We start from the raw sequence: 23486 nt of genomic DNA, 5'->3' as shown, positions 1-23486 counted from the left end.
AAATCAAATTTAGATGAATCAAATAGAGGCGTTTACTTGATCACTACAACTCAAAAATTTACCCTCAGTTTATATTTTCTCATTATTATTATCATTATCATCATCATCATCATTTTATTAGCCACTTCAGAAATAAAAATAATATAGCATTAACATTATGGTAGGGCGAAGAGGCCTCCAAGAAACCACCAGGGTTTTAGGGGAGGCCACCTCGGTTATCAATATGTTGGCTATTAGCGAAGCGCGCGAGTGACGTCACGACTCAGACAAGATTCAGACAAACAAACCGGAAAGGCGGACGATTTCCCTAAACACTTTCTAAAACAGTCGGTGTTTCTAAAACACTTTCATAAAACGAAAACTTCGCTTTTATTCCTTCTATTTCTCTCAGAACAGAGAACACGCCGATGTTTTCTGAGCCTCGTGGGGGTTATACTCATTTCATTAAAATTCAAAGTGATGCTAATTTTAAAAGTCTTCCATTTCAAAAAGGCAAGTTTTATTTCACCTGTGTAACGTTTTTTTGTCGACAACCGTGAAACGACAGGTTTTACAATAGGTTGTACTCGCTAACAAGGACGATAAAGACTGAACTAATAACTACAATCCTTTGTGTGCGAAACGTTTTTTATTCATGTTTTTAACGTATTTTTTGGCCAAATCGCGAGAATAAAACCCCGCGAAATACTGTCTCGCCAAAATCTCGAAATTTTAACGTACCCGCGAAATTAAGTACCATAAAAAAATTCCTACGACTACGGTAACCGGTATACATAGTAATTTAAACTTTTACCACCAAGCACTAAAAATCCTCGACATCGAAGCATACTGTCTTAAACTTTGTTGTAAGACACCAATATGACTTTGCCCTTCCAGCCTTCCTCACGTAGTTTAACATACAAGTCATGGCGATATGCGCCGCATGCTGTTAAGAGTTTCAAAGCCAGTTTCAAAAACAAGAGATCTTAGCCAAGGGGAGCTGTCCAACATTGAACACGGACGGGAGATTTGTGGAAATGCTGATCTAAGGCAAGATCCGGATAAATGGATGTTACCCCTTTTTACTGGCGATCTTGGATAACTAGGCAGCACTCGGTACTTCACAGTTAACTAAATTCAATACTATGTACATTTGAGTTTTTTATTTGTCTTTTAATATTTTATTACTATACACATCGATTAATTGGGAGACACGTTTGGGCAAAAATATTGTTTAATTAGAAATCAATTAGAAATTAATTAGAAGGCAAACCGTACTACGAGGGAAATTTTTTTGCGAGATACGTTTACGCGAGTTTCTCTTTGATTCTCTGTCGATACCTGAAATTTTCCATTCGGATTGAAAACCAAAGGGTCTCTCGATCCAAAATTGGTTTCTCAAAAGTTCTAGTGAATCATAAGGCAGGTTGTGATATTCGGATCAACAAAATCCAAAATTGAGTGTAAATTACCAGAGAACGGCTAAACTTCAAGTTAAGCTGATGAGGAAATATAGAATACATTCGATCGCTAATCAGTACCACTAAGCTGTTAGAATTTCTTCTCTAGCCTCCTAGACCTTGAATTTCTTCTTTCTATACTTTTGAACTTCTAGGGATCAAGATTCGTGGCTTATTTGTAAAAGGAATGTTTTTTCCGACTCGAAATGCCCCACACGCTAATTAAAACTTTTGAATGGGCCCTTAGGCCTCGCCTCCAGGCAACTTGCGGTTTTCTCCTGAATTGGCGTATTGAAATCGGCAAATTTGAAAAAAGTAGGCTAAATTTCCTGATGTGACAAACCGTGACATATCTTCTAAAAGCAAACCCCAGTGATCAAACTGAACTTCGATTTTTATTCAGTATAGCACTGGCCTCAGTACAGTTGTTTAAAGGATAGATAATGCCATTGACCTGTTAAAAGCATTTCCAGCTATTTCTGAAGAATTCGATTAGTTCAAAGTTTATGAGTGGTGCAAGCCCCAGGACCCCCTCCCACAAAGCTCACATTGAGGAGAGTGTTGTTCGGCCTTGTTCTCGGGGATCATTCAACCGAGACTGTCTCGTTTCCAGGCTCTTCCTGGCGACCCAGCCCCGTATATGGAAGTCATCTTTTTCCGGGTTTTCATGGTATTCGCTTCACAAAAGATGACAGATAAACTATAAATTTCCTACAGTCTATAATGAGCATGGCTCAAAATAGCCAGGGATGCAGAGATATCAGCATTTCTTTGTCTATGTGCAAAATCAAAAAACAGGTCGCCGGAAATCATCTAGTGACAACTGGAAGTGCCTGCGTGCTGAAATGGCCTTCTTCCTCATCGGAAGCAAGAAACCAAACCTTTGTCGTTACAACCAGTCAGGTTGTCGGCAAATGTGATTTGAACTCCAGCACAGTTTGGAAGGCCGAGTTTTTACCCCTGAGATGGTGGCAGAGAAGTGAACAATTTAGTCTAAACGATTGCACGTTCCATGAGGTGTCTATTCCATGCAGTCAGAACCACGCGATCACGCTCATATTAATTCCAACAGAGTCACTGCACTCGCAAAAATGGTTGTCAGGATGGCGCCCAGATCAGTTGCAGTCGTCTCGTTTTCAGCTCTGCCATCAGAAAGAAAATGAGTTAGAGTCCCAAACGACTGATGGAAAGCAGCCCCTCTGCTTCGTACTGGCGGAAACAGCATCTGAGAAAGACAAGTTCTCTATCCAATGTTACCAGCTTTGCACGGATGAAAGTGGGTCGTATTTCCTGCAAAATCATGGCAACAAAGCTCAGCTCAGAACATTAAAAGATTTTCAGTCCACTGAAAAACCAAGGGGCTCCGTAATTTTGAACGAGGACGGACACGCTCTGGGATTCTTGGCGTTTGGTGAGAATGATGAAATTCTCCCATTGTTCCTCGGACAGAACTTGATAGGTATGTTCCATTTCATTTTAAAACCAACTTTCTTGAGTGTTTCTTCCCTAGTAAGATAAAAAGTCAGGAGATCAGAGGCCTAATACATGTAACATGTTGCAATTTATTGTACACAAAGAAAGTACAAGTGTACAATTACGTGAAAACCCAACGCAACTTCGCAGGTTTTATTGAGAACAGTCATTTTCGCGTTTAGGTCATCGCGATGCAAGAGCGAAAATTTTGGTTACTCAGCAATAACAACATTTAATTGATTTGTTGGGTCAGTTACTTGGGCAATTCCCACAAAATGAACGTTTCTTCAAAATGCCGTTGCGCGCGTTTTGCCCTACATTGAAGGAGAAAAAATAACTTTTGTTTCAAAAGATTGCAGACTGAAACATTTTTTACATCAATCAATCAATTTTATTTTGCTCAAATACATAAGCTCAAGTATACACGTGCATAAATTATAAAAAGTCTCAATTAGGTTAGATTTGTAAGTGTTGATAACCCAAACAGAAGGATAGCGTGTATAAAGGCAGTATAAGGGTAAGGAAACTCAATTACTGTAAAGTATTATCCACAAGAATTGTACATTATAGTACACTTTGTTATTAAAACAGCTCTATCAAAACAAAAATTAAAACTTTAATTATTGCAGATGATACAAAGACAGCTCATGGTTCTACTCAGGGATGTCCTGGTAATAATGGTTTGGAAACACAGAGTGGTGGCTCAAATAATAATTCGTTAGCAGATCATAATCGAATCCGGAACAACAGAAATGACGAGTTTCCTTCCCTCAGTATCCATCAATCTACAAAAGATACGCTAGAAGCTTCTGGTGAGTTTGAGAGGGCCAGTAAGACATCAAATGAGGATACAGAAACTGCTCTGAGGGTTTTTCTTTTTAAAAAAATTTTTAGTCTGCTACAACCTATCACACGGAGAGCAGTAGCCTGATTTTTCATATGTTTCTCTTTGCCCGCTCAATTCTTCACCCTCCCCAAGCTCCCTCAAGGAATATCTCAAGTTCCATTGAAACAATGCTCTACTAATGATTAAGCTTTAATTTTTTTATTTATTTTTTTTAAGCTTTGAAATTACTTAGCCTAACAAAGCAGCTTTGCAAAACCTTTTGAAAAGAATGATTAAATAGATTAGGTTTCCTTCGGTTTTGCGTACCAGCTGAAATAATGAGTTCTTCTCAGCCAAGTCAGTGCAAAACAAAACAAAGTCATGATTTGCCCGGCACAACTTTTTCTGTAGAAAATGTATGTGTCTAGTTGTACCTTGGGCAACTGCATGACAATACTCTACTTACCCCATGAATACTGAGGTTGCCCAGATCTTTCCCCCAGTGTAAATCTGTTTTCTTATTCAAATATGAGCTTGAGTCAAATGACTGAAATGTCTGAATCACTTCTGACTGTTTTTACGTGGTATATCCCAACTGCTCATGATTTCAAACTTGGCAGATGGTGGGCAGAAAACAAGTGACTACATACAGGAATTGCTCCTGAATTTAGAAATCTAAGAAACACAATATTTTCTGTCTTCTCTAAAAAGATGAAATTCCCCTTTTTGCTTTTAACAGCTCTTACTTTGGGCAACCACTGAGAAAACAATATTTGATTTTCCCAGCCTAATTTTGATTGTCTGGGGCACCAAGACAACCATTACAATGTAATAAATTTATTGCAAACGCTGTGACAAATACATGTTTTTAACTGGCCAAAAAGAGCTTTAAAAATTAAGCTTAGATAATAATTCCTCTTCTGAGAATTTGACAACATGACAAGACAATATCCCCTAGCTGATGATTTTTTAATTCTTGTCACCTTACTGTTTAAAAGCATATTGATATCATTATCATTATGATCATCATCATCATTATATTGTCAGGAAAAAAGGACCATCAAATTTTTGGCTTACACATTACTGAATACTCTTTTACAGCTCACCTTGTTATTGTGTTTAATTACAATTTTGTAACATGATTATCTCTAGGAAAGCTGCTAATGACAGTAACACAATATTATTTTACTCACAGCTGTCCTGTTCATCTTTTTATTGTATAACATTTTTCCCCTAGAACCAATACCTGGCAGCCGAAAGGAACCACTGGAGTTGTCATTTCACTCATTTGGGTCACAAACAGGGGAAGGCAATGGTGACAATCACAGAGAACAAACAAGAAGTAGTGGTGATGGTGAGGAGGATTTAAGATGCCTGTTACAGCATCAGGCTCAAAGACGTTCAGCATTGGGAAGTGATGCTGTGCCAAATGGTTCTAACAAAGGAAATCAACTTGGCAATGGTGTATTAACAAGGTCTTTTAGTGCGCAACCAGCCATGACACCAAGGACACTCAGAAAGTTTAATAAGAGCCACAGCGTACTACCACCAATACCTCTCAAATCAGGTATTGTAAAGCCTACACTAAATGATTGTGCATTGTGGCCTCTCCATAAGCAGGTCATCCATGAAACTGAGATAAGTCTTTAGAGGTCTTCATTAATGTGAAGTGAAAACAGGGCTGTAACCAGACCTTTGTCATAGACCAGGCAAGATCTTGCTAGGGGGTTCTGGGGGCATGCCTTCCAGAAAAATTTTGAAATCTAGAAGCTCTGGAACTCTTTAAAGGGAACCTCAGCTGTAAAACAGTTCTGGCCAAAATAACAAGTTTACCACAGTCTAAAAAAACTGTTTTGGTTGTTAAAAGTCACAGATTCATTTTTCCATTCAAATACTAGGTCTTTGATTTGTCAATTTTTGTGCTTGTAAATTTCCGGCACACTGCCATTTTGGATTTTATGACGTCAGTGCGTTGCCACTATTGTTAGGAATTGAAGCATAGGTTCTTTTGAGTAAAATAATTGGGCAAAGCACTGACGTCATAAATTCCAAGATGGTGCTGCGCGGGAAACTTTAAAGCCATATTCTTTTCCGTATATTTATTATATTTTCCGCCCATTTTCCCCTTGTCATGTAAAATTGGAAATTTAGGCATTATTTCAAGCACCTTGAATGTCAACTTGCCTCAAGAGCAGAGGTTTCCTTTAAGAGACATTTTTCATTGCGTATTTCTTGAGAAAAATCAATCTTGTTCAACTGGGGATTATTTTCCCAACAAAAAACATTTTGTTTTTAATTTTGGGTAAAAATCTAGATGAGGCAAGTGCCTTGTCTTGCCTCTTGCTAGTTACAGCCCTGGAAAAATGCAGTGTCTGTGTATGGCCAAGACTACAGTTTAAGGTTAACTTATGAAGGTGTCCACCTATCAGAAGTGTCTGCTCAGTTACTACATATTTTTGTCATTTCAGGTGCACTGGTGATTGATGTGATTTTGTACAAAGTCTATGTGATGGACACACTTAGTCTTCATTTGGACATGTCTTGCAAGGGCATTGAAAATTGGAGGCACTTGGCCAATCTTAATGATGTTTCTACAGACCTGCAGTTGAAATTCCAAGCAGGTGAACGTCACTGTATAGCTGAAAAGATGTTTGAAGTCTTGGCCGCAACTGATCCTGACCTCCTCGTTGGAACTCTGAAGCAACACCTGGAAGATCTGAAAATAAATAATGTGGTGCTTTACATTAGAAATCTTAATCTTGATGGTAAATGCTGCATTTCTTTTTTAAAAGCATGTACTATGTCTTGAGCACTTTTAAAAATGCGTTTTGAATTATTTCTTAATAGGTGGTGTCTGGTTAATCAATATCTTAATTAAGCCCTGGTTTCAAACATTTAATCCAACATCCTTCAACTTTGTTGGGCAAAATTAAGTGTTCAGGAACCATTCAACTACCTTGCTGGAAAATTTTGCACAATGTTGTACAGCATTGGACATAGTATTCATGTCAAACTTCTGTGCAACACAAACCCTCCAACGTTTCTTGGGTGTTTTTGATAAATGAACAGCTCCATGTGTCATTGCTGAATTTGGAGCCTGCACAGTGGTTCAACATCCATCACAAAGGAATGAAGGAGGCTATTTGCAACAATTGATGATTTGAGTGTTATTTCTTAGAAAGTCTCACAAACTACCAAGAAAATAGAAATAAATGGGGGGCAATTCATGCAGAAGCGATGACGTTTCACAAGGGGTCTTTCATATTTTGGAGGAAATTTGTCAAAAACTTAACATGGATAAAAGAAGCTGACACCTTGTGCGTGATTAAGACTGCTATCCAACAGCAGCTTAAATTTTTTTTAACATAAGAAGCAATATTAGTGATTGTATAAATAGCATAGTTAGGATCTGATGGAATTCAAATGAATACATTAGTTATGAATTCACAGGCCAAGGATGCAAAGTTAATAATTTCATTTTTTTTTTTTGTAGATTTGCTCAATTGAACAACTACAGTAATATTTTATTTTAGTTTTTAATTTTTTTTAGAATTCGCAATGTTGTCCCAACAAAGATTGCATTATATTGTAGCATGACAATCGATAAATGACACACAATATGCGGGAGCAAGCTTTTAAGCTGTGAGAAAGGTCAAATGGTCTCTTGCTCATAGCGGCCCTGTATATTAAAAGCATTAGAAATTTCTGTCTACTAACTCTAATAGAAACCATCATATATAATTAGTCTCTGTCGTTTATACATTCTAGTGTTCCATTCTGACTGCACAGGAGTATTTTGCTTTTGTGTTCTAGGCGGCGATTTCTTGTTAAGTTAAACTTGATTTCTGTTCGATTGCGCTAAAACGGTCTTTTGCTCACAGCGGCCCTGTATATTATAAGAATAAGAAATTTTTGTCTACTTACTCTAATAGAAACCATCATATAAAATTATATAGTCTCTTTCGTTTATACATTGCAGTATTCCATTCTAACTGCACAGGAGTATTTTGCTTTTGTGTTCTATGCGGCAATCTTGTTAAGTTAAACTTGATTTCTGTTAGATTGTGCTAAACAAACAACAGACAACAGAACAAAAGAATAAAAGATCCTGTTGATCGGCTGCCTGCATAAAGCGATGACGTCATCACTTACACGTCATTGCTTAAAAAGAAAGATCTGATTACCGCTTGGATAAAAGAGTTAAAATGGCTCCCAGGAAGTGGGCAGATGGTTCATTTAGTAATTATGTTCTTAAATTTGAGAACTGGAGCCACATTTGTAGAGGTTTAAACAAATTATTTTTTTGTATAATTGACTTGCCTTACAGACTCGTCAAAAACACATAATTTCTGACTTTAACAAAAACACAGCAATGCACGAACTTTAAATTACATCTACAGGGTGCAAAGAAAATTGATTTTCCAGCTTGTTTTTTGGGCTAGTTGGAACAATTGTGTGCTAGCCCAAAGGTCTTTCTCAGTGGCCTTACTTTATTTGTCCAGTAAAAAGTCCAAATATGTTAGTTGCTCATTAGGTAAGAAGTGATGGACAGGAAAATCCACTAGCTCTGGGCTATCAGGCACACAAATTTATTGCTGTTTTAAAAAGATACTAACAAATGTAAATATTATTTTAACTTGTAAGAAAAAATATTTTAACAAAAACAATTTCTTTCCTTAACAGATGACATGAAGGTTCAGGAGTTTTTAGAATTGCCAGATCAGAATATCCCAGGCAGAGTTCTAATCATGTTGGACCTGCTACCAGAAGAAACCTGGCAAAATCTGGGAGTTAATCTGGGTGTTGACCGTGAAAAGCTCAAATGCATAAAGATTGACTGTGCAAATCAACAACAAAATCCAGCAGGCCATCTAATGGACATTATCAAAAGTTCACAACCTACTATGACCATTGGGCAGTTGAAGAACCGCTTGACAGTTATAGAACGGAATGACGTAGCAGAAACATTGGCTGAACTTCAAGGTATGTCAGGTGCAATTTGTGAAACAAGATAGAAAAGGCAGGAAAGAATAAGAGAATGAGCTGGGTATGATTTGCATTATTGAACTCATGGATTTCTAGAACTGGTTTTAATAGAATTGTGCAACATGCTCTATATACCAATAATAACAGTTGTTTTATCAGGTACAAAACCAAATACATTGATGATATGCTGATGAATGAATGAAAACTCTATTTACCCTGTTAGGCCTCTTATAAGTAATGTTAAATGAAACTGTGTAAATAAATACATGAAAAATATAATAAATAAATTAATAAATTTAAAAAAAAAAATCCTTAGTAAATTTTAAAATAAAATAACATATAACGAAAATACTACACATTATTTGATCGTTAATACTTGTTGAATTTTCTTACTGGACTTGTAATACTTTCCATGACTTGCCACTGGTTACACATTCTTTCTTTGATTCCTGATTGGTTAATTACACACTGTTTGTGGGCATAGTGATCATTGAATCATCATAGTGGCAGAAGTTGAAATACCAATTTCTTTCATTCTTGGCTCAGTAATAGCTTTTAGGTAGTATATTAGAAACCTGATGTGGTTTGTTTTTACCAGGAGTCCTTTTATTTATGAAAACTAAGAAAATCAGTTTTCTTGCTCCAACTTACAAATTGACCAAATTTTAAACCCAAAATTTGCTATCACAAACACTCCCCCCTTTCGCAAACCAATGTGCACAAAGAAGTTTGGAGACTATCAATCGAAAAAACTCTTTTCCTTTCACTAAGAAACAATTTCATAAACACATAAAATAAATAATAAATACACACTAAGTGTGAAAATAATAATTATCATTGTAAAGAAAACTGGATATAAAATAAGCTAATAAAAATACTATATGCAAAAAATGTTAAAAATATGAAAGTCAAAAAGCTGTATAAACTTTGATTTGATTTTGACATGTCAGTTGCAAATTAGTCACAAATCAGATATGGGATAGCAAATAGAATATTAATGGCACGTGATGCATGCAGAAGCGCTGTCGTTTCACAAGGGGTCTTACATAATTTTGAGGAAAAAACTTAAAGTAAATAAAAGTAGCTGACACCTTGTGTGTGAAAAAGACTGTTATCCAACTGCAGCTCACATTTTTTCAACATAAGAAGCAATGAAAGCGATTGTACTAGTATTAACGATACGTTAAGTAGTGTGACCATGTGTATTTTGAAGAGAATTATCTTAAGGTCGCGGGGGACACCTCAGGCTCATCATTATGCATTTATTTAAAGCGTATGCACGAAGTGCAACGACTGACAAAGTGACATCGACAACTTTACGAGATATTCATGACTGGATAAAAATATAGTGCGTGCGCGTGATTATTTTGAAAAAATAAATTCCTGTTTCTTTGATATTTTAACCAATTTAAAACAACACTGGCGATATACGTTTATATAGATTGTAGGAAGTCTATGAGCTAATTTTTATTCAATTTGTTTTTGTTTCTGCAACTCGAGAGTAATCACAATAATATTCGGCATAAACAATCATAGCTAATCATGTCCTTCATAAAAACGCATTGTTCTCACTATAAAAGCGTGGAATATAATTACCTGCATAATTACATCTCTCCTTTGGAAGCTGATCGTGTTTTGGTCGGGACACCTTCGGAAAACTCAAAGTTTGGACTTTTCCGACAATTTTGTGGCAGAGAATACAGCGCAGATACAAACCTTCATGACTTGCCACTGCAGATAGGTAAACTATGGACATTGTAGTGTGTCATAACAAAGGCGGAATTTTAAAAGAGCGCTTTTAGAAAGAGGTAGAAGGCATTAAATTAAAATTTGCGCATTTAAACCGCCATAACTTGCTGGCAAATTTTAAATTAAAAAATCCGCTTCTGTTATGACACTCTACAGATATTGACTGATTAGTTTTTGACAAGATCACAGTGTGCTGTCTCCTGCTCGTTCCGTAAACTCTGCCACAAAATCATGTTCTTCCCAATTTGGCACTAACGTGGCTACAACATCGCCGTTAAGTATAATCTACCAAATAAAAGACGACACAATAATATTTTATCATTTCTTTATGTCTCTGCAAAATTTGAGCTTAATCGCACCCATAACAGCCGAGAAATAAACGTTTTAAAAGATGCGGGTCAAGCAAAATTTCGCTTTATGAATTTATTCATGCTGTAGGTATCCCCCGCGACCTTAAATGTTGTAAAATTAAAGAAATTACGGGAATGTGAATTCTTACGTATGAGTTATTTTTATGTGAATTATTGTTTTTCAATCCGGTCAGTGTAAAATACAGACTGCAGACCAGGGGTAAAATGCAGACCGAGGGTAAAGTAACGAAATATGAGTCACAAAGCCATTTTTCCCCGCCGCCAAATTTTGAAGGAACACGAGAAATCACGAAAATGAACTGGTGATTAATGTCATATAAAATAGATTTTATGCCGACACGAATTTGATCAAAAGCTATCAAATTTACCTTTTTGATAGAGTAAAGGCATTTTAAAGATTTTTGTGACACTTACGGTAAACTTCAGTTTACAATCTTCTGCGTTTGAAAATTGGATGAAACTGGACAGTTCACAGAACATTTAGAAAAATAATTTTCTTACCATGCCGACACAGCAAGGTCACATTTCAGCAATCAAATTACTCCGAGGCCACAGCTCTTTCAAGTGTTTTTAACTGGCACAGATTAAATCCTTCCGCAGTTTAGTTATAAATAGCGGCTTTGCTTCGCTAACCATCGTAATGTTTATAGCGAGCAGTAAACTTGCCTGCGTTGTGAATTGCAGACGATTGAGGATTTTTTGACACGTCCGGCTGCATGCAACGCAGGGTAGAGGTAAACAAATGACATGAGATTGTGTGCATACAAAATTAATTTCCGAAAGGGCACCGGCTGAAAGGGCTGAAAACCATTCAGTTTCATCCGGCTTACAGGTGTAGATGACTTGAAGTCTCACAAGGTCAAGTCTAGCCTGAACTTCAGACATCCCTCTGTGGTCGCCTACTCCCCAGAAGGGACGTCTGAACACATCTGACCCTAATGCCGTCCGGTGACGTCACTACACTTTGGTTTTATTCATGCGCAAAAGTTTTTGTCAAGGCCATGAATTTGTGAAAGAAAAGTCGCTTCAATAAAGGATTACGGGGTATAAAATTGTTTTAGTTGTTAATTGATGAGATTTTAATGAACTGCAGGCTATATTCTTTACGGAACCGATTTAATCTGAACTGATTTGCTTTATCTAGCGATCAAAATATAATATGTTACGCAGCAGACACATACAACACACTTGTGATTACTTAACTTAGACTCAATTTAGACGGTTACAGAGGCATCAAGAAATGGAATTCAATACAAAAATATCCTACTTGACCGTGGACACTGAGTTCAGAAATCACTGGCTCGTTGAGGCTGCAGGACATAAGCGTCGAGCGGCTTTTTTGACAAAACAAGAATACATATAAATTTGGCAAAACACTACATGTCGAAGCGACGAATGCCGCCAACTTAAAACCTACTGGTTTCCATTACTATTCTACATCCGTACTTAAACTAAAAAAGTAATAAACTCAAGGTAAATGACTGGTTATTTCATTTCTGGGAAGGTGAACTCTTTCGAACTCTTTGCAAACGTTTCCAGCTGTTTGCAAATTACAATCCTTATTTGAGAGTGGGCATTTATTAGATCATTTATGGTACATTCCTTTGGAGCCAGCGGGGAAAAAAGGCTTTGTGACTCGTATTTCGTTACTTTACCCTCGGTCTGCATTTAACCCCTGGTCTGCAGTCTGCATTTTACCCTCAATCTGCATTTTAATCCCAGTTTGCAGTCTTCGTTTTACACTGACCTTTCAGAAAACTAATGACCGACGTGAACTTGGACACGCACAACTGTTGACGTTGTGAAAACACGTACACATGCGAACACGCCAAATAATTAGGAATATGGAATCATTGAATGCATGTTCGCTGCACCAAATATGGATTATTTAATTAGTATCACATGAGCAGGAACATTTGTTCAAATGCTCAATGCCAAATATAGCTCCACAACAAATACACACGCCCACGAATTTTAGGAGTATAAAAGACAATTGCTAGTCAGCGTCCCAGAAATCTTTCCTTGCCAACACTAGAGTTGCTCCCAGCAAACTGCGCTGGTGCTTGTTCACTGGTCGCAATAAAAAGCATAGCCTGAGGATCTGATGGAATTCAAATAAATACAGTTGTTATGAATTCACAGACCAAGGATGCAAATAATACATTTTCTTCGTAGATTTGCTCAATTGAACAACAGTAATATTTTATTTTATATTTTTATATCTTTTTTAAGACTTCCCTATTTTGTCTAAACAAAGATTGCATTATACTGTAGTGTGATATCACGGATAATCGACATACGATACGTGCGAGCAAGCTTTTAAGCTGCAAGAAAGGTGAAATGGTCTCTTGCTCACAGCGGCCCTTTATATTATAAGAATTATAAATTTCTGTCTACTAAATCTAATAGATCCCACCATATATAATTAGTCTCTTTCGTTTATACATTGTAGTGTTCCATTCTAACATCACGGAAATATTTTGCTCTTGTGTTTTACGCAGCGATTTTTTGTTAAGTTAAACTTTATTTCTGTCGATCAAGCAAAACAGACAAAAAAACTTATTGTGCGATGGCATAAAGCAATGTCACACCATCGCTTAAAACCAGACTTTTGCCAACTAGAGCTTATTGAAAAAATTAGTTTTCGGCAAGTCCAATTGAGCAAAACAACGGTCAACTCTATCTTTAATTAACAAAATGCAAAGTCAACCGATTTTCACGCTTAAAAAAAATTATTTTGTGTATGAACTACCGGACATAACATGTCAATTATAAACAACCCCACGTTTCATCCAGCATCTGGCCTAAAACCAAACCCCAGAGGTCCTATGCATTAAATATGTCTTTATCCGATGCAGGTTTGAAAAATAAAAACTTCACTAAGAATACAGAGGCTCATAAGCATTTTCTCTGCCCAGAAATTTTGTAATTTTGAAAGCTAATACGTCCTATAATATTTATGCAAGCTCTTTAAACATCTGGCCCTGGTTGTTCAAAGGATGGATAACATTATCCACCCAATAAATCACTATCTAGTTGATAGCGTAGTTTATCTGGCAGATATAGCCTGTGTACAGCCATCCCGCTCCGCTCAAAAAAAAATCGTGGAGGGGACGTCTGTGCTATGGCGTCGTTAAGTTTCCAGTATCCTGCTGTTATCCATTTAAATTTCACATAAATTATTATATTGGACATCCGGATGACTGAATTTGAATCATGTGGTACCGAATATAACACAACAAACCAGGGAGATAAAACATCATCAAGCTCATGAGTCAAAGCGCTAGATCAACATAACGTTTACAAAACAAAATCCCTAAAACCAATTTTTTTTGTTCTTGAAGTAAAGTAACAACGATCTTTGGCAAAGCCGGACAAAGATAAATGTGTCATCCCTCTTGCAATTGTAAAATAACGGCCAGGCCTGATATCATAATTATTACATCCAAGTTACCGGTAATTGTCATCATTTTCACAAACATATGTCTGATCTTGTCCTTTCAGAACAAACATTTAAAATAATAAATGAGCCAAAACAAACTGCACTACTAAAGGAAACACGATTCAAATAACAGGTTTTAAACAAACCATGCAGCATTTAAATTTTCTTGACCACAGTATTCACCAAACGACAGCTCTTTCTAACTTATACCGGCTCTAAATAATACAGCATATTGGTCGCGGCCACACTTAGAGAGTTGACTGGGTTAATTTTTTAGAAACCCGGTTAAAAATTTCCACAAAACTTAACTCGGTTAAAGTATGGTTACCATAACTAACTCGGTTAAATAATTTTAGCGGCCGCAATACGATCAGACGTGACTGAAGTGATGTCATGATTATGCTATTTGAAAACAAGCAAAAACGGCCGGCTTTCTTGATAATTCTATTACTTGCTCATTTCTTCTCCTGCTTTTAAGATTTATTTCAATGCATTCTCGGCTAACACCGTTCTATTTCTTCCGAATGTGTGCTATGCAAATTTCAAGCCCAGTTGTTTCGAATATGTTGATCTTCAGCAGTTGTTCTAAGGCTCATCGCCATATCGAAATCGCCTTCAAGACCTTCAAGTGCACGTTTTCCCAAGGAATCGGCGAAGAGACGGAAGAGTCATCAGAAACCTTGAGAGCCCTGTCTGAACCAAATAATCCGCATTTCTCTGGTGGTTCTAGAGTTTCCTAATAGCAAGGGAAATTATAGAATTACGCCACGAATTGTGTCCAAACGCCATGTTTGCGTGTGATGGAAAAGAATATCTTCTCTAACATGGAGATGATTGACACATTTGGCAAATAAAACAATAGTTGAATCTGATAAGAAACCACTAACATGGTTAAAACGACCCAGAAAGGTAGTTTAGAATTAACCTAACCCAGTTAAAAAATCTATTGTTCTTTGATTAATTTCCATGGGAACCGCTAACCTGGTTAAGAGTCGGTTAACTCTCCAAATACGCAGCCGCACTAGACATTTTTTTAACCCGGTGAATTTTAATTGATTAATTGGAAATAACCCGGTTAACTTGCCAAGTGCGGCCGCGGCCATTGTGCCCTTCAGAAACAAATGAGAAGCAAAAACATCAAACGCTCGAACTTGTTCAAATAATTTTGAATGCCACAAGCTTACACCTCTCGCCAGCATAAATTAAAGGCAATTACAACAAGTTTATGAATGGCGTTTGTGTATGAGCCAATCAGATAATTTCCCACACATTCTGGGAAACCACCCGCAGCAGAACACAATTAACGACGCCATAACACAGATGTTCCCTCCACAATTTTTTTTAGTGGAGCGGGACGGCTGTACACAGGCTAGACAGAAAGTGTTATCCACCATTTGAACAACTGGGCCCTGGGGTCAATTTGTATATAGCAAGATGCCTTCTATATGCAGGGTTGTATGCTAATGAGGTGAATTGCAAACAAGGACATCAGCATATCCAGGCAGCAGAAATGACCTTTTCAACTTTAGTGAAACGATTCCAAGGGAAAGAAATCGTGGTTGTAGTTAATATACACATATGTTATGTACCAGTCATTTCCAAAACCCAGTTAGCTAAGGTAGCTGTGGTTGGCCTTTTATTTTGAGATGTAGTATTTCTGGCCCTCATGGCTCGTATGTCATGAAAGTCAAGCGAGCCGTCGACTCTCGTCTAGCCTAAATAACAAATCAAGTGCATACAGTTCACTGACAGTTAATAGTTTAGGTAGCTTGCGGTTAGTATGGCTCGCTGGCTCGCATATTGTCAAATCTTTCGATTAGTTTCTATTTTCTCCCTAGATTTGGCTTCGGTTGAGAAGATATGTCAAACACGAGAGACATTGATTCAACATTGCATTTACCTCGTAGTTCATTAAAAATAATGAATTAAAAATTAAAAGCTTTAAGGCTGGTTCTCATATGATCGCCTCGATCGTCTCTGTCGCTTCTGTCGTTTGCAAATTCTGAGGCGATCGTAGGCGATCGAAGCGATTGGAAGCGATCAGGGGGTTCTCATATGATCGCCCCGATCGTCTGGTATATGCAAAATAGGGTTAATCAACCAAGATAAAAATTCATGATCTTTTCTTTGTTCCCGTATATGAATATTCGATTTTATTCCCATCGACGCACGTGTGTTTTTTCAAAACTCCGATATTGCTTATGGCAGCCTTCGATGCAAAGGCAAAATTCGTGGCCTCCTATCTTCTCATTATTGCCGTTTTACGGCGAAGAAGCAAAAGGGAGGCCAAACGAAAACGTAGCTCTGGGTAATACTGATGCACCATGGGACAGTTTGGATCGCCTCGATCGTCTCCCTCTGTGGCAGTAGTTCTCATATAATCGTTCGCGATCGCCGCAGTCTGCGACCGTCTGCGAGCGATCGCCCGGATAGAACACGGGCGATCGAAGCGATCGCGATCGCCCCGATCGTCGCAGACGTCTCTGTGATGTTCTCATATGATCGCCCCGATCGCAAGCAAACTTTTTGAAGCGACAGAGGCGACAGAGACGATCGAGGCGATCATATGAGAACCAGCCTTTAATAGTCTGTCTGCTGCGTCGAGCTACGCGTCGTATTTAATTTTTTTTGACGTTTTTGCTTGTTTACAAGCTAAAAACGTAGAATAGGGGTTATGTGGACAAAATTTGGAACCACATATTTGTAAACTCTCAAGGGACTTTTTTAATTTATCAAGGGACTGTTTTAATTTCTCAAGGGATTACTTTCCGCTGTGGGTGATCACTTGCGATCTCGTGAAAAAAAACGTGACTTGTCACATTTACAAACGTTATATAACAATTTTAAAAGTGACATGTCAGCTTTCTTATGTCAACGCACGTGTGTCTGAAAGGCGATCTATAAAAAGCGTCGCACAAACAATGGATTGCGTAACTAAAACACGAATAAATAATCACTAGCACTTACATCGTTTAAAAATTACAAACGTCAAAAATAAACCATACCAAAAAACTCGCTCTTTTCAAAGATATTATTGAAGTTAAAACAAATGCAAGAGATGGGGGCTTCTTTTAGCTTAGGAGCGGTTAAAAATTAGGCCAAATTTGGTAGCTACATGCAAGCGCAACTCTATTTCGTCATCAGCCTAGGTCGCTAGGGACGTGACCTCGCGTTGACAGGGAATGACAGCAATGTTGCATGAATCAGCTTTACAACATGCGATCGTATCTACGCAGTTCGAGTGGAATTTCAGTCAAAGACAGCAAAATTCTTTCGTATTTCATCTTCAAATATAATTCGAAAGCATTCACTGTATATATGGCTTTTGTTTAATCCTGGGTCTTGATATCCGACCCTCGCAGAGCCTAGACAAAACGCAGCTTGAGTGTAACGATTTGTTTACGCCCCAATTATATGCGCAATGTTTTCTCCGACAGTAGTCGGAAATATCCGTATTTTTTTTCGTGCTTTTTCGTGGAGCAATCGTAACGATACGGCCTTGGACACATTGAACAGCGGTCTACCCGGCTATAACAATTCAAATATGGCGTCGCAAAAACAAAGCGTATTTTGCTGTTTCATTTGCTTATTTCGCTGCCGTAATCGACTGCCTCGAAAGGTCCTTGCAATTTTAAAGTATAGAATTGTCAGATCTCGGTGAAATTTGCACTGTTTATTTGTGTAATGTTGAGGAATATGTGTATAAATACCCGGCGCGGACGAGCCTTTTTTGACAAAATTATATGGCTGCATTTCCTCCGCGAAGATAGGAAATTGTTAAACTAAACTACAAAGAAACTGTAATGATAAGTTCGAAGAACAATGCACAGGATAAACCTTCGACTCATACTTCATGCAAAAACGTCGACATCTCGAAGAGACTTTGATTAACTCTCAAATGCAAAGAATGACTCGGGAGAATGACTGTCTCTCGTGTTTGATATATTACAAAAACTACTATGCAAACCAAGTATAGAACAAATGAATGCCAACAATTTACCTTGTTAGTGGCAGAGGTGAATAGCAGTGTCTGAAAAGGTCAAAACCCTCAAGTTTGTACTATCAAACACGCTCCATGTTCCAACGCGACCTCAAAAGGGCGACCTTGTGCGCGACCCCCGTATAACGCAAAAGATAGGTCAGCGGAACCCTAAGTTCACGCAATGCACGGAATGTGTCACGCAATGTTGATTGGTGGACTGATTGGTGTGCACAAATTAATTTTTGCGATTTTCAAAAAATCTATTCCAATTGAAATTGCAAAATATAGGTCAAACACCTTGCGGACGTTGAAACGTTTCAAACTCAGAGGTGTCAATCTATTTTAGTAAAGTCTTGTTCTTGAGTGGCTGACTGCTCTGTCATAGCCTGTGAGCAGGCTCTCTGTTTGGGGGCAACGTAAACTGCTCGTTTCGCTCGCCAACTCGCCCCTTCGGCACTCGCGGAATCGCGCCTTCGGCGCTCGAAGAGTTCAATTCACGTTGCCCCCGAATAGAGAGCCTGCCCGCAGGCTAGCTCTGTCAATGTATTCTGATCAATTTCTGTTCTACTTAATGCATTATCCCCCCGGGTTATCACAAGCATTTTTGCTTTCGGCACAACGACATTCCAAACTGAAACATCGATAAGAGAAGATTTAATAGGCAACAACATAATTTTTGTTGCGCATTAAGATGATGCTTATGTGTACTGATATTTCCATTATGGAATAAATTTTTGCGGGAAATAATGCGGTTATTTTTATTTGCGAGAACTTTTTTCGCGGATTGTGAAAAAAAAACCTGAACGGATTACAGCACGCAGAACCTAGGGATTTAAGAACCTTCTGGCAGAAATTTGCTTTTTTTAATACCCCAAAATGTAAGAACCTGTTTAGCCAAACAAATTCCAACAGGTTCTTATATGTGGGGTTTAACTGTTTAATTTATATATTTTTTTTACCAAAAACCAAAAAGGACATTACTGTATCATTGATCAATTAATGTTGTTGGACTTTTGGCAACATGGGTACATTAATAAATATTTATAATGAAGAACAGACCAGATATTATACTATTTTCTGATAATCAACAACAATGTCTACTCTGTAGACATTAAGAACCTAATAAAGAACCTACTTAGCCTAAACTGTCAATAAGTACTGGCCCATAATACAAGAACCTGTCTTGCCAAACTCTGAAAAAGTAGGTTTTTACACGCGGGTTTTTACTGTAGTAAAAAAAAAACTGAAAGTGATCTTCGCAGTTATGTAGCGTCAAAATTACTGGATTCAGTGCTCAGATTCAAATCCACGTCCTTTTTAGATGCCAGTGCCGATGACACGCTGGTGACTAAATTGTCTGGGATATGATGGTAGTCTCCCCAGCCGTTTTGTTTTTTTTGTTTGTTTTTTTTTTCTACTCAAACCGTTAGCTTGCATTTTCTCACTTGAACGACCAACAGGGAACAGAAAACATCGTAATCGATTCTTTTGTTACTTTTGACAGAAGAGTGGACGATTTGTGATTTGCTTGACGACTTAGATCTAAAACGAGCGGTGGAAAGTATGCTCAATGGACCCGACAATTTGCACCTTAAAAACTACAAGGACCTAGCTGATGCATGTGGCATTCGCAAGGAATTGTACCAGAGTCTTCAGCCGCCATGTGCTGACAGCCCGACAAAAGAGGTCATGGATGACATCATTAGGCGTAGACCAACATACACCGTGGAAACGTTGTTTTTACAGTTCCGCGACATGAAGCGCTTAGATGTTATAGAGGCCATAAGCTGCTATTTTGTAGGTAAGAAATGATGAGACATGTGATAACGGCTTAGTCCAGAATAGATGGAAGAGCTGGATATTCCGGATGGAGCGAGGACGGGGTACCGGGGAGGGAAAAAAGCGAGAAGCCTGCTCACAGGCTACAAATAGCAGTAGACTTTCGAGAACTTCGAAACATTTCAAGATATCTCTCTCTTTGTAAGGGACTTTGTTCACAATTTTTTTTAATGGCTACCATCTTCAAGCCAAAATGAAACGGTGCCCCACAAGTGCGTAAGAAGAGACAAGTTATGTAACAGCGCGTTTATAAATCCATATGAAGTCAGTCTTTGCTGATAAAGAACTGTATGTATAGTACGTGGATACTTATCTAGCTGAATTTAACAAAAGGCACCTCTGACCACCTCTGAAAATTATAACAAGCACAATAGAGTTTGCATCCTGAAATATCTAACTTTTTGGGTAATTTCTATTAAAACCGGCGACGACACTATGTTCAAACAGAATTCCACGATAAAAACACGCATTTCAAGCATTCAATTTTGATTTATGTTATACTCTGCCGTCCATGTAGGATATCTATTATAAACGTATTATTGCCATAAATACTAAAGTATTCCTCTTTTTACTTCAATTCCAGAGGAAGACATGAAGGCTATGAAAAGGAAACTGAAGATTTTTAATGAGTAAATCTGGTTACCACTGCTCGCATTTTGTTCAACTAATTTGAATAGCGTTAGCTGATTGAATAAGTGTAATTTCAGAATGTGAATAAGCCGAGGGTTTAGACCCTGTGGGGTGAGCGGAGTCAAGAAACTGGACTATAAAAAGTGATTTAATAGTCTGTCCAAGGTTAGGAATCTTGATGCACAAAAGATGAAACAAGTCATGACAAGTGAAACAGTCGCAATCATTGCTCCTTCGTGTAATAATAGTAGCTAGGTGTAATGACCCTTCTCCTTACTCCTCCTTCTTCTTGGCGTATTTCTGATTGGTTAAACACATGGATTCGAAGGAGGAGAAGGAATCATTCGCGGTCCATTAATTGATAAGTGTTTACTGGACTTAAATTTCCCCCAATGGAGGGCCACTTTAAACCATGCATGCACCAGGCGAGGTGGATCGTTTGGGTTTCGTAGCCAAACAGCTGACAAAGCCACCAGATACATAGACGCAAGACTCAAACGTATAAAATTCCTCGTGTTTTACAGAAAGTGGCCCTGCGTTGTGTAGTTGCACCTACCTGATATTACGTACAAAATTTCAGTTTATCAGATATTTTAAAATTAGGTATGTCTATTAGACACGGCTGAGTTTAATTTCAATCGAATTTATTTTTGTGATTTTAAGTTACAGCTACAGCACAATTAGCCTGCGTAGCAAATCTGGTGTCGCTGAAAAATAAGACCCTTTTAACAGTGTTTTAACTGCATCGAATATTTAAATCAGAAGAAATCCTTTTCGTGTTGTTTTCTTTGTAGTCTCAAAGCATATCACTCGTCCGTTGACGAGCTACTGTATCAGAGCGAGCTTTTGATTTCCCTAGGGATTGGCAGGATTTCTGTACGCCAAGTACTTAGAATTACAGAAGTTGTTAATTTTAATTGTATTAGGTTCCTCTTAGCCAAAATCAAAGATTTATTGAGTTTATTACCTCTTTTCAACAAAATAGACATTATTCATACATGATCTTTATTTAGACTCGGTATTATCTTTTTTTAAGGTGGTGGCAAATGAGGATTCAATCTTGCAGATACATTTTATTGCGGACACAAATGTTTCCCCGTTTGCCCGCGCGCACAACGCAGACAGGTTATCGGTGTATCCGAGACACAAAAAATGTTTCTGATTTTTGTCAGAAACATTTTGTGTCCGCAACAAATGTTTCCCCGTTTGCACAGCATGGCAACAACGTATCCACAACAATGTGTCTTCGTTTGCCCACTCAAGAAACATCATAAGCAACAATCTATCCGCAACATTGTATCCTCGTTTACCACCACCTTTATAATTCTTTGTTGACTGCGAGAGAAAACTGAGAAAATGAGGGAACATCCATATTTTTCTTGTTCATGTCATGTATGTAATAAGTGTACTACTACTAGGAACTGAGCGACATGAAGAAAAGCCTCAGATCCAGGTTGGCGTATTGATATATATATGTCGAACGTGGCCTGTTCAGAAAATCTCGTAGTAGACTTACTGATCTTGCCATAGGGAAATATATTTTTTTCTTGGAATGCAAGCAAACAGAGATTTTTACATGCTACTCTAACATTTATAGAATATTATTAATAAAAATGCCAAAATGTTGGTAATACGGAATGTCTTTTAAAAGTATCAGTGGCTAGTCATGCAATCGCGAATGATTTAACTTGATTTAACTGGAGACATAATGTTTTATAAACCATCTGAATACAATAGTCACACTACACATCTCCACGGTCTGGCCAAGACCTGAACACATGCGCACAACCTATTACTCGTGGAGTGGCAGCCATGGACAGCTGTTTCGTCCTTGTTAGGACTCAAGCGTATGCGCATGCGTACAGGTCTTGGCCAGACCGTAGAGATGTGTAGTGTGACCATTGCATTCAGATGCTTTATTTAACAAATAAAGAAGCCTAAGCCATGTTTTATTCTGTTTTATAAAATGTCCGAGTAATTGCGCGCGCTGTGATTGGTCAGTTTGAATTCATTACGTTCACTGTCCAAAATCCACGCGCGCCATTGGTTAAAATCGATCACGTGATTTTCCTTTACCTGTCGTCAGCAAACTCCGACAGTGCAGTATTGACAATAATGCACAAAAATCGTGCATTATTGAAAATGTCTTCAGCTTCAAGGCTTGCAAAAGTGGAAGAAAAAGATATTCCTCAAATTATCAACGATTCAATACCAAAAAATACCAAGAAGAAAACAACCTGGAGTGTTTTCATTTTCAAAGGTAAACTGAAGCTGAATTTTTTGTGTGCGATTGACTTGCTGGCTTGCAATTGTAAAAGCGATCGGCTCACCTTAAACAAGCTTCTCGCTGACTGTATTTATGAACGACTCCAGCTAAAGAACAATTGAATGGACCATTTTGAGCTTTATTTATTTTTCAGCTTATTTTGGATTTCTGTATTATTGATCTTTACAGCCTGCATGTATAATTATGTACTACTCAAATTCTTATTATTATTATTCATTAAAAGTCTAGTTCAAAGTTCGGTGAATCGTGTTTTTCTTGCAGTGTACTCAGATTGTATATTAAAAGGGTTAGAGACTGTTAGTTCGTGTTTTGTTGACAAATACATGCACTTGCTGGCCGCACAATGAACTCGAAATTTTCAATACTGCACTCAGCTACGCCTCGTGCAGTATTGAAAATTTCTCGTTCATTGTGCGGCCAGCGCGTGCGTGTATTTGTCAACAAAACACTCACAACAGTCTT

At 37.9% G+C, this 23486-nt stretch overlaps 1 protein-coding gene and 1 long non-coding RNA gene across 2 annotated transcripts; one reads left to right on the top strand and one right to left on the bottom strand.

Annotated features, from left to right (window-relative positions):
- The first annotated feature begins 1189 nt into the window (after positions 1 to 1189).
- LOC144664825 (uncharacterized) lies at positions 1190 to 22380 on the top strand. The gene is made up of 7 exons (XM_078526053.1): positions 1190 to 2898; positions 3542 to 3724; positions 4976 to 5305; positions 6207 to 6503; positions 8422 to 8721; positions 19773 to 20069; positions 20691 to 22380. The coding sequence occupies exons 1-7, from the start codon at positions 2163 to 2165 to the stop codon at positions 20738 to 20740; spliced, it is 2193 nt and encodes a 730-aa protein (XP_078382179.1). The 5' UTR covers positions 1190 to 2162; the 3' UTR covers positions 20741 to 22380.
- Positions 2807 to 18383, bottom strand: LOC144664920 (uncharacterized). The gene is made up of 3 exons (XR_013572877.1): positions 18287 to 18383; positions 6338 to 6454; positions 2807 to 2945 (listed from the first exon to the last, which is right to left on the bottom strand). It is a non-coding gene; the product is annotated as an uncharacterized LOC144664920 (long non-coding RNA).
- Positions 22381 to 23486: the final 1106 nt, after the last annotated feature.

This window comes from Oculina patagonica, chromosome 1, assembly GCF_052425735.1.
Source record: "Oculina patagonica isolate OP01 chromosome 1, crgOcupat, whole genome shotgun sequence".
Classification (NCBI taxonomy): Eukaryota; Metazoa; Cnidaria; class Anthozoa; order Scleractinia; family Oculinidae; genus Oculina; species Oculina patagonica.
Note: the sequence above shows the minus strand (reverse complement) of the source record. Positions and strands in the feature narration are given on the sequence as shown.